Source organism: Canis lupus, chromosome 22 (assembly GCF_048164855.1).
Source record: "Canis lupus baileyi chromosome 22, mCanLup2.hap1, whole genome shotgun sequence".
Classification (NCBI taxonomy): Eukaryota; Metazoa; Chordata; class Mammalia; order Carnivora; family Canidae; genus Canis; species Canis lupus.
In genome coordinates, this window is record NC_132859.1 from 15,788,300 (window position 1) to 15,800,394 (window position 12,095).

Consider the following 12,095-nt stretch of genomic DNA (forward strand, 5'->3'; position numbering starts at 1 on the left):
GTCCAGGGGTCTTAGTCATTGTTTGAATTTATACAGCAAAATTACTGTATCACAGTAGTAGTGGACTGGGAAGAGAAACTTTTCCAGAAGTGTCTCGGTTCTCTTTTACAAATAATATTTTACACATCAGCAGAACAATGATAATAGACTCCAGCTTTATCTTTGTTTCCCTGATTAGGAAGACCTAATTTTAAGTTAAGTTTGTAAATGAGGTGCTGTGACTATTTCTTGAATAATAGATCCAAATTTGCTTGAACTTGGGCGTTAAGTATTTTACATTTAAGACATGTTTGGCATTATATTCAAAGTGGAATAAATCAGATGTTCTATAATACAGGCTCAGTGTTAGGCTAAAATTCAAATGTGCTCACACTAATGGGAAAAAGTCGAGGGGCTTTAATCACAGCTTGCGATTCAGCATGATTGACAGTGTTTCCATTTTTTAAAGTCCCTGTTTTTCATGTGGAATGAATGACTCCCTTTTCATTTTGTTCCTGTAATAGGAAACGTTTTCATTGTGAAGGGAAATCTCTACAAGCAGCCCATTAAATAGTAAAATGTTACTGCTGTGCCTGAGTGAAATTATCATCCAGGGGAAGCGCTTGCTCTTCAGGTGTACAATCCTCACAGTGAGTTTTCCCAAACTGCTGAGCTTGGAGGCAATTTGTTCATCATCTGGGGGGACACACATTCAACATTTTCCCTCCTCTCTAACAAGTGAAACCTTACTTTGCATGTAAGTTGGGCCTCTTCTGGAAGTCAGCTCTGGAAACTTACTCCATGTACTTGAAGTGAAAAAGGACTTGGAGGGTCCTCGGGATGTATTGCTGAATTCAGTGTCAGAGATAAAGCCAGGCAGTGGCACCAGAGCTGGCCTGGAATTTTACTCCAAGCTGGGAATCTTTACTCTGTGCATTTATTCATGTTGCTCTTTGTTTTTCTGTCGGCAGTGGCCCACGATTCTTGCTTCTCAATTCTCATGGCAGGACTTGTTCACCACCATCAGACATCCAGAAAGAGTCTGACCTCTTCTCCAAATGCAGTGCCCTTCCCTAGACCAGTCCATGGTAAGGGGGGATGGGGGTGGGTTGCTTGATTACATCAAACTTCTGCTACAACCCTATAGATGAGTGAGGAAGACTCAATTTCTGGAAAGGCATTATGCTGCTAGCAAGAGTCCAAATTCACCCCATAAATGGGTAACAAGCTCAGTAGCTTCTGCCATGTTGAAATTCAAATTCTGACAATGAAGCCCATAAATACCTACTTATGAAAAGGGGATTGTGAAGGACAGAGATCATGTCTTTCTGATTCCATGGGGAGCTGTGACCAGACTTAAGACCCAAATGCTTGCCACCTCATTCTTGGACCTTGTGCAGTTGATTTAGTCTTGGGGATATCACCCCATCCATTACACCCAGTTTCCTTTCTTTGCCTTGGATCAGATCACTAGGTAGTATTCACCATAAACCAGAAGCTTCTAGCCACAAGGATGAAACTGCTGTCCATAAAAAATAGTGTTTATATACATTATCTCTCAGCCTTCCAGCAACCTCATCTTACAGAGGTGGAATCGAGGCTCACACAGGTTGAGCAATTTGCTAAGGCCATGGAGACAGGACAAAGGGGAACTGGGACTGGCATCCCCGTATTTCTAGTTTTAAAGCTTTTATTGATTTCATAATACCACACTAGTCACTCCACATAGCAACACATCTCAAGATGAGATTGTCAGCAAGGAGAAAACAGAAAGGGTAGACAAGAAAATGAGCCCAGAATGTCTATATCTGAGAAAGGGTGTACAAATGCATGGGTGGATCAGATATCTGCTGGAATTCTTGGCTGTTAGGATCTCAGATTGGCTTAGAATCTTTTCTGTACCTTGTGGAAGCTCATAGCCCTCCTCTGGATGTTGTGAATTTCCAGGGGGGGCTTATATGCCTATTGTCCTCTTGTCACTCAGGTTCTTGGGCCCATGGATGCTCTCTACGTGACACAGCATTGAGCCAGACATGGAAACACATTTCTTAGGTAATGCCTGGACTCTAAATCAAACCTTTTCACACAATGGTTTCATTAATGACTATGTAGTTGCCTTCCTGTGAAAGATTTGGAAGTGAGTAGAAGATGAATTTCCATCTGGGTACACAGGTAGTCTAGGGTTTGACATTAGCCACTCCCACACTTACACTATCTATGGTCATCACATCCAGGGATGTTTTCAGTCACTTTTCACCCTACAGAGTCCCCTCACCCCTCACCACCTACCTTTCTCTTACTTTTCTACCTTTTCTTGAGTTTCAGGTTCGAACACACAGTCCTTCTACTTTCTCATGCTTTGTAGCTGCTGGATGCAAACCCTCACATTATTCTCAGTGCCTCACATAGTCCCTGAGTGGAATGAAAGCCTTAGTCTGTGGGATACCCCCTTCCCTCTCTGTCCCTGGGGCTGCTGCCTTTGTTCCCCACAGGTCCACCGGAGCTGCAGCCTGCTTGCAACCCATCATGTCAGTGTCTGCCGTTGGAAGTCATTTTTCTCTGACCATGGTAGCTTAGCCCTCCCTTCCCAGAGCCTTCAGAACAACCATCCTTGAGCAGAGAGACAGAAGATATTTCCTGTATCTGGAGAGCCAAGGAAAGGCATGGGGACAGTGCTGGGCCCAGTTGTAAAGGAACAGCAGGGAAGGGTACAGAGGGAGTGTTGTGTTGGGGACTTGGGATGGAAGCTGATGCAGGGCTTTGCTCGTCTGGGAAAGGACTCCCAAGGTTCTTGCAGAGTACAGTGAGAGGGCTTGTCTCTATCTCTTTGGCCATGTGTGGAAGGTAGGGGCTGGCCCTTAAACATTGTATGTCTTAGTCCTAAGTGTTGTGTCGTGTCTGGTTCATGGAGGCAAATGGTAGATATATGCTAAAAGAATGAGTAGGAACAGAAACAGATTTTGTCAACTGTGAAAGGGACTTAAGGCATTAGAGAACAGGTGGGTCCAAGGGGCCATTTTATAATTGCTGAGGTCCCGCTCTGTAGGCATCTACCTCAAGGTCAGCTCTGGGGTTCAGATGGTAGAGCTCATGCTGCTCACTAGGCGGTCGCTGGGGCCGCAGTTGATGGAGTCCATGGGATCCGGACTCTGAGCCTGAACCTGCCAGCCCCATGAAGGAGGAGTTAGCCTATGTTAGTTATCCTTGCATTTCTGGCCCCAGCACACACAAGGCCTCAAGAACTGAAAGGTGCCCAAATAGAAACCCTTCCAAATGGAGTTCATTGTCGCCACTAGGTGGCGCCATTGTCCCAGCCAAAGACCACATTGCCATTGGAGAGCCCTCATGCTTGGAACTTTGAGTTTAATCCAAACTCCTCTAACATATCTGTTGGGCTCTAATCTCAATGCAGTAATACATTCTAATCCCATAACAAGGGGATTAACAACACCACTGTAGCTAATTTGAATTGAGAAAATCTGTTACAAGAAGCAAATTCCTAGATGATTCCTTGCGTCAGCTGGCTTAGAAGGGCCCAGCATCTTGCTAAGAGTACTTTCTGCACAAATTGGCAAGTCAGCTTGCAGGGTGAGCTGCCTCACACAGGTCACTGCAGTGCCAATTTACAGAACTGCAGAGCTTACCGAGCACCCCAGCCCTGTGCCGTTTTGATGGCTGATAGAAAGGAAGCTAGGGACAAATAAAGAAGGGTCCCCAACTTAAACTCCCAAGACTCCTTCCCCTTGCACCAAGTCTTGATGTAGGACACATCTATTCTTCTCCACATGTTCATTCCCTACCCTTTCTTTAAGATCCAGTTCCTGGGAGGCCTTTTGTGTACCTTATGCACCAAGGACTAAGACCTCTGAATTCTGGAAGTTCTTTTGACCCAATGAGCACTGAGGAATGTGACTGTGATCCACCTTTTCTGCACCTGTTGTTTCCTCTTCACAGAGGCAGTAATTTCCTTGAGGGCAAACTCAATACCTTGAGCTTATTCTGTTTCCTGCACAGAGCAAGCACTTGGTAGGTATTTGTGAATGTTGAAGAGCAAAGTAAAACATTGCTCCATATTCAAAGGGCTGAGAGATGTTTAATAGCAAAACACAAAAAGAGACAGTTCTGTAGCTTATTACTCTTGTTCTCAGATAGCTATAGATTATGATCTTCGGTCTTTGATCATAATCTGTAAGCTTGCAGCATGACTTTTTATTAATATCATAAATAACATTAAGAAGAGGTACATTTGTTGAGTGCCTGATATATAGTAGTCACTGTGGTATGCATCTTACATATATATTTCAGTAGTTTCCCAAAACCTCTAAGAGGTATTATACCCAGATTTCACATGGGAAAAAGTAAGGTTCAGGAAGACCAAGTAATCAAGTTTCTAAGTTAGTGCTGGCCATGCTCTGCAGGGTTGACTGGGTTTCGATAACCCAAACCACTTTCCTGGACCCTACCCATAGGGACCAGGTCCCACAGTCCCTATGGGACTCATAGGAACTCATATGCTGAGTCCATTCATAGGTACACAAATCTGACTCTGGAAGGTCTCAAGGGCATGGAGAGCAAGGTGGCTAGAGAAGTGACCTAGTGGATGGCCAGAAGCAATGCCTCTTAGGAACCTTGATTGAAGTGAATTCCTCCATTATCTTTCAATAAAAACAGACAAAGCCTAAAGGACAATGTATTTGCCCAGTAGAAAACATGCAAAGAAGAGGTATTATTGACTAATTGGTATGATTTTGGTATGAAAACATGCAAAGAAGAGGTATTATTGACTATTTGGTATGATTTAGGTATTATTGACTTTTGGTATGATTTAGGTTACCTGGGAGACTTCCCTGACTTGAAATATTTCCTTCTCTGGCCTGCTTTGGTTCCCCAGATGTTGCTATTAGTTCTTATTTTCTTTGAGTTTAAAGTGTTTTTCAGTCTCTCATCATCCTCCATGATCTATCACACATGGCAAGGAATGAGTTAAGAATGTGCCTAGAAATGGCAAGGGTTTAGGATGAGCTTTGGCTCTTCCCTTCTGTCTTTATGGCTGAGGTTGAGTCCAATAGTCAGGCAGAAAGCCACTCTAGGGCCCCTCTATGGCAAGAAAAATCAGATTTTGGACTACAAAGTTTTCAGGACCTTGTTTTACACCTGTCCTCTTTACCTTGGTTCCTCAAGGTTGCCACTCCTACAGCTGGAGTCCCAGATGCCATGGTTTGTTAAGCAGGCATAGCAGGTGTTGCCAGCAACAAGAGATGGAGGAGGGAAGACAAGTCTTCAGCAAATCTTCACTAAAGATGCCTGCAATGGAAATACATTTTCTGAGGAAAGAAGTCTCCAGTTGACACTGAGAATTTCCTTTATGAGAAAAAAACTAAAAGAGCCTCCCTCACTGGCTGCCTGCATGAGCAGTAGGAAGCCCCCAGTTTCTCTCTGATACTAGAAATTCCTTCTGCAGAGGATAAGGTCTTTCATCTTACTATTTAAAACTAGGTTAAGATGTCAAATCTTCGATAGAGTAAATTTCTGATAGCCCTTTCTCCTGAGAGTCCCATTTCTCTGGTAGAGACAAATGAGAGGATTGAAATGTGAGAACTCTGAACATCTGGGGAGAGTAGGCAGGTGAGACAAGGCAGACTGAGGCATCAGGGATGTCTTTGCACTTTGCTGATTTCATGAGAGCATCGTGAGTTGGCCTCCTTTATGTAGTTCTGAGGTGTATGTATGTGACTGACTAGGCTATAGCCTTGATTGCTTAGTAGTTTTCTGGGTTACTTTTCTAGAGTGGCACCAAACTTGGTTAGCTTTGTTTGGCTTCAGAAACCTATACAGATTTTCTCTGAACTGGGCTGTGGAAGGCTGAATAATGGCCCCTAAAGAGATTTAGGCCCTAATCTCTGGACACTGTGAATCTTATCGTATATGCAAAAAGGTCTTTGCAGATGTGATTAAGGATCCTGAAATGGGGAGATTATCCTGGATTTTCCAGGTAGCTCCTAAAACATAAATACAAGTGTACTTAGGAGAGGGAGAGGGAGACTTGCCTACGGACAGAAGGGAAGCAGCACAGGGAGGCAGAGCCAGAGTTAAAGAAGATACTGGCTTTAAAAATGGAGGAAGGAGTCATGAGCCAAGGAATGCAAGGAATGCAGCTGTAGAGGCTGGAAAAGGCAAGAAAGGGGTTCTCCCTAGAGTTTCTGGAGGGAATATGGTGCTGCCAACACTTTGGTTTTGGCTAGTGAAGACATTTTGAACTTCTGACCTCCAGAACTATAAGAGAATAAATGTATGTTGTTTTAAGCCACCCTGTTTGTGGTGATTTGTTACAGCAGCTCTAGGAAACTAATACTTGGGCTAAGGTTGAGAATTTTCATCTATGGGATCCTGGTCTTTAACAAGCTTTCAGTTTAGGAGGTGAGATGAGAGCCACAAGGAATCTTTGAATGCTAACTGTGCGCACAGTGTTGTTTCCCTGGTGGGACTTAGTGGAGAGTGGGGCAGTGGGGAGCAAGTGGGTTTAGGCTTAGAGACACCAGTCCAAGGCTGGTGCTGCCATTTTTCATCAGATCAACTTTGAGAGTGTCACTTGAACTCTTGGATTCGGGGGCTGTATTATACAAGGGGGCTAAGAATGTAGGCTGCTGTGAAAATATGGGCTATGACAGGGTCATGGCTAGCTCAGTACCTATTCCAGTATTCTGAAATCCCTTATTCTTCTCTCTGCAGATATACCAGCTCTCAGTGTAACTGGGAAAATGATTGTCAATTAGTAAGAAATTTGTATTATAGTTGCTTTGGGGAAAAATCCTCATTTACAAGTGGAGAAACAGAGGCTCAGAGAAATTACATGACTTGCTGGGGTCATAAAGAAGTGAGAGCCTGACTAGAGCTCCAGCCCTGTCAGTTGAGTGCTCCTTACTGTTGGTAAGATGTACTGTGGTACGAGCTAAAGCTCCTCTCCTGTTCTGCTAACACCAAACCCATGACTGGTTCTTTGGCTTTTAGCTCTCCTCCCTCCCACAGATGGTAGGAGACAGAGCTGAGGATTAGGCACAGATAGAGACATTTTTAAAGGATTATTCTTCAGTGAGTGTGGCATGAACTTTACTGACATTGGTTAAGCAGATGGATTTTTAGTGATGTCATCTACTAGTGTAAGGAATAATGGTGTTTAAAATCAGGGCCTAGATGAGGCTGAAAAGATAAAAACTTCATTTCCCTTGATGACAGTTAAATTTCTTCAGGCAGATAAAACAATCAAACGCTGAAGGATCCCAATTGGAGTGTGCAGTGTGGGTGAACATGTGTGTGCAACACCTATGTGATCTGGTATATGTACCATGTCTTCTGGTAGCTTGGACAAGGAAGTCTCAGAAAGCAGAGCCCAGACAAAGGTTTTTGTGCAGCTAGTTTATTTTGGTAAGTGACTCCAGGGAACAGGAGTGGGGGGTCTCAGAGAAATAAAACAGAAGTTGAAAAAGCCAATCCAAGGGCATGTTCTCAAGCTGGTGACTACTATGGACAGAGGGCTTAAGCCTGCTGGAACCCTCTGTGGAGCTGTCAGGATATGCCGCAGCGTGGTCCACCTGAGGTGTGGGAGAGAGTGTTGTTTTCAGGCTGTGTCGACAACCTTCACCCTCCTCATGTGGCTCATGCTTCAGAGTAGGCAGCCATGTTGCTATGAGTGGCTCACAGGCAAGAGCGAGAAGTCTGGAGGTAGGAGAGAGAGACACACATAAAGCTAGGGAGGCAGGTGCTTGGAGCTGGTTGCTGGTTGCTGCTGGGTGGAGTAAAAATGTATACGAGGAGGATGTGAGAGAAGGCACAGGAGGTATTTGATATTTCCTCCTACTAGAATGTTCTTTTTTGTTGGTATTGAAACCTCAGTCCTGTGTCCTCATGAAAAGCATCTGTCATATGTTGGAGACCACAAGTAGAGACCTGGTGGGTTTTGTCCAAGTTTAGAGAACTGTTTAGAACCTTTCTGATATAACTGATTTATCAAAGGAGTGACATCGGGAAAGGACCTATGATGTATCATACACTGTGCTAGAAGGAAGGAGGAGGAGATGAAAGTAACATGAATTCCTATCTGCAAGAAGGTGTTTATGGGGGGTGCTGGCTTGTGACAACCCGAAGGGGGTTAACACGTTACTCCTCAGCTGCTTAGCCAGGTGGACCTGGGAGTGCTTCTCTGAGCCTAGTTTCCTCCTTTGTGAAATGGGGATAATGAGGACCTCTCCAAGTGACTGTAAACTGCCTATCACAATTCCGGGCACATTGTACGTGCTTAAAAATGATGGTGATAAGCTCACTTTCAAGTGGGGAGATATGAGTGTACTGATGTTTCCTGTGCACTGTGCTAAGTGCTATCTCTGTTAGAAGCAGAGTGAGGGCTGAGTGAAAACTTTCTGGAGAAGGCTCCATAAAGATAAATAGTTGATACAACAACACAAGGAAAGATGAAACAAAAGTGGGTATTTTTAACAATAAATTTAGTCAAGTCAGTTGAGAAACCCATTTGAACTGATAGCAAGTTCAGAAGTCTGAATGCTGAGTAAACGCAACAAGAGATTACGAGGCAGAGGTTTGAAATAACCGACATACATACCTTGTTTCTAGGTGAGAGGAGATGGTATCTTAAAAATGGCAGTTCTCCTCAAATTATTTTACAGATTCAATAATTCACTCTCATTGTTAGTGTGAGACTCGTTGCTACCTCATTATTGGAAAGAAATTTGGCAACATCTACCATATTGCAACTTTTGACCTAGCAATTGCATTTTTAGGAAAGTATCCTCTGGCAATACTTAAATGAGCACAAACATGTCCAGGGTTCATTGCAATAGTTAATGTTAGTAGAGAATTAGAAGCCATTTAATGGTTCTTCAGAAGGGAATGATTGCCTTACGGAATGCAATGTAATGGTGAATAAAACTTCTGTCAATCTGTATATATTGACAGGGAGATTTTCTAAGACATTAAGTCAAAGAATAATGCGTCGAGTATGATTCCAATTATGTGGAAAACAGTATGTGTGTATGAATGAAGAAAAGAGCCTGGAAGTCCAGTAATTCCTGAGGGAACTAGGGCAAGATTAAATAGGGACTTACTTTTTTTCAAATGAAAAAATATTATATTTGTTAATATAAAAAAAGTGAAAAGAAGCAACAGAGATACATATTTTTTATACAAACAGTCTGATACAGTTTTGATATATAATTGTTCCAAAATTTGATTCTTAAGTGATACTACTAATTTCATGAAAATAGCATAGTCATCAAGTAAAAGCCTAAATGAGGTTATTCATTCCCATTTTTCCTGATTTATAGCTCAGTATTTAAAATATAGCTTTTAGGCATGATCATTGAATATCGATTTTTCCATTTTCTTATACTTTTAGATTAATTTCCCTATTCATGTAAAAATCAATGTTTGGGTGACTTATAAAGTTTCATATTCTTTAATATTCCTTGATCCTTCCGTAATTTTTTCTTTTTACATAAATAATCTTGAATACACTATTTTTATATTTCACTTTACATCCGGCTTAGATGGATTTGTTTATAACCTCTCAGCTGTGTCACAACATCTGTGAGTCTTTGTCTTAGCGGATGAAGCCCACACCCAGGATTCTGGAACATTGATACAAATTCTCTCCCCACTGTCCTCCCGGAGTCACTGATTAGTCTCTCAGGTTTGTCACAGTGCGTATTCAGGGTCCCCCTCCTACCTCAGACTTTCCTTCCTTTTTGCTGTCTTCTATAGTCTCTCACCTTTTCTGGGGGTCCTACTGGAGAACCTTGAGTTGTGTGACCCACAGGAAGCTCACAGCTTTCAGGATCTTCCCCCCCATGAGACAAGCAAGCCTTTTTATTCCTAATGTCAGTGCTGTTTCCCAGTATTGCTTTGATGGGCTATCATGATATTGATCTGTTTTCCGGGAAAGGGGTAAGTGGGAAGGAAAGAAGGCCAAAAAAGGAAAAACACACTTCCTTTTGCCACAGCCTATGATAAGGTAAAGCAAAGATGAACAAGAGTTTGCCAGACTGAAGAGGGGGATGGTGGTGTAGGAAGGGAGGATTGCTACAGAGAGGAAATGATTTAGGGAGGCAGGGTCACCTGCCTCCACATCCCCCTGCCTCAGCAAAAGGTCCAGCAAAACCTACAGGGGCTGTAGTTCTTGACATCACAGAGTTTCTCTCTTTGCCTCAGTTTTTTCATCTATAAAATAGGGCTAATGCTAATGTATATCTCACAAAGTTATTGTGAAGATTTAGTGAGTTACTATTTGTGAAATGCTTAAAACAAGGCCCAGTGAGCTATAAAGGCCATATATGTGTATGTGTTATTATTATAAACAATCTATGGCCTTGAATTCTTTTTACCGTTTCCTTACATGAGTTATATGTTTTAAAATTTTCTTTAGAAAAAAATTTTTTTCAGTTCATAGAGAGAAAAGAAGCTGTCAGCGTTGTACATTTGAACAACAAAGTGGTTTTATTTCAGAAACAGTCCCTATTATGCTGTCCTGGTCAAAAGCTTTTTGGCAGTTCTTTTTCACTTGGGTTCATCTGATCTGATAAAAGACTTGACTGGCCTCTGAGCACATGTTCTTTTTTGCTGTTTTTTCCTCTTGTTGGAAGAATCAATGGCAGCTGGCTATCAGTGAGCCTCTGGGTGGTCCCATGTAACCTGTTGAAAAAACTGTTTAGCACAGAGGGAAGCTGTGCTTAGACTCATTGTTCCTCACAATGTCCAGCTTCCTGCCTCTGTGCACCCCAGGATGGGCCTGGATGGGTAGGATGGCTCCAGGGGATGGGGCTTTGATATTTGGCATTGCTGATTACTGTAGTGTAAATCCTCCCACTATGGCCAATTTCAGATTACTCATATGAGGTCATCGAATGCAGAGTTGGAAAGAGATAAGAACAACCATTCATGGGTGAGACAGGAGAAACCTTACTTATAGCAAAGGGGCTGGTGTGGGCAAGGTTGAAAATGTTCTTGTGGGGATTTCTTTTCCCAGCAGGGAATGTTGGAAAGACTAGTAGAGAATTAACATTTGCTGAACATCTTCTGAGTACATTGTGAGCTAGGTGGTTTGTAGACATTATCTCATCTGATCTTTGTAATGACATCGTAAGTCAGCTAACTTCAACCCCATTTTCATTTGAGGAGGGGAGCCTCAGAACTGTTAAGTAACTTGCCCAAGGTGACATAGTGATAGAACAGAGGCTGAGAGCAGTACAGGTGAATCATAATGATTCCTGGGATTGAAGCAGCAGAGAATAACACTAATGAAAAAAATTATAGGTAATTCTCTATGGGTGAATCCATTTTAACTTCACTCCATCACTCTGTCATAAAAATCATGGCTTTAAGACCTGGGAGGAGCCTTTATTTAGCTCAGTCTCTGATCAAGAAGATGAGGAAAGTGAGCTAGAACAGCTTAATTTTAGCACAAAATAGGGATAATATGAGTGCATGTGTTGTTATAGTTAGGAAGATGCTCTGTGCTCTTGGGAGAAAGATGCTAGGAAGGGCAATCTTACCTCCCTAGGGCTCTACCACCAGGGCAAAAAACAAGAGCATTAGTGCCCTAATTTGAGGAAAACAGAATGATTCCTGGAACCAGAATTGCAAATGAGCCCATAGGAGGATATGCATCCTTTCTTCTCCATGGGACCTTCTCCATGGACTCCAGGGACATGGATTCAAACCGAAGGAGAGGAACACTGCTTGAGGATACTGATGACTTTAAACCCCCCAGGTAGACCGTTTAGCTCAGACACATGCCCCACAATCTCTACCTAAGGAGAGCTGCATTTGTGAATAGTCCTTAGCATTGTGGTGCTTCTTGGTTGTTAATTCTGTGCACAAGGGATAGGAAAAGTACTGTCCCTCTTCTCACATTTCAGCCTTTGCCTATTAGAGAGGAAGTGAAGAGGTACATTTCATTTTTTTAAAAAAGATTTTATTTATTTATTCATAGACACAGAGAAAGAGAGGCACAGACACAGGCAGAGGGAGAAGCAGGCTCCATGCAGGGAGCCCGATGTGGGACTTGATTCCGGGTCTCCAGGATCACACCCTGGGGTGCAGGCGGTGCC

The 12,095-nt window shown here is 42.7% G+C and overlaps 1 protein-coding gene and 1 long non-coding RNA gene across 4 annotated transcripts in view; one reads left to right on the forward strand and one right to left on the reverse strand.

Annotated features, from left to right (window-relative positions):
- LOC140613937 (uncharacterized) overlaps window positions 1–6,148 on the forward strand; it is a 143,482-nt gene extending 137,334 nt beyond the window's left edge. For both annotated transcript variants that reach the window (XR_012014869.1, XR_012014870.1), the window contains 4 exons: window positions 504–629; window positions 951–1,067; window positions 1,964–2,031; window positions 5,161–6,148. This is a non-coding gene — a long non-coding RNA (uncharacterized lncRNA). The remainder of the gene's footprint in view (window positions 1–503; window positions 630–950; window positions 1,068–1,963; window positions 2,032–5,160) is intronic.
- A 1,240-nt stretch (window positions 6,149–7,388) lies between these two features.
- The window catches only part of TRIM42 (tripartite motif containing 42), a 49,170-nt gene continuing 44,463 nt past the window's right edge, over window positions 7,389–12,095 (reverse strand). The window contains exon 5 of one of the 2 annotated variants that reach the window (XM_072792506.1): window positions 7,389–7,692. In XM_072792506.1, the coding sequence (XP_072648607.1) occupies window positions 7,672–7,692 (21 nt within the window). In that variant the 3' untranslated portion in view covers window positions 7,389–7,671. Of the gene's footprint in view, window positions 7,693–10,493; window positions 10,678–12,095 lie in introns of those variants that run through there. The other variant, XM_072792505.1, reaches the window with a different exon arrangement.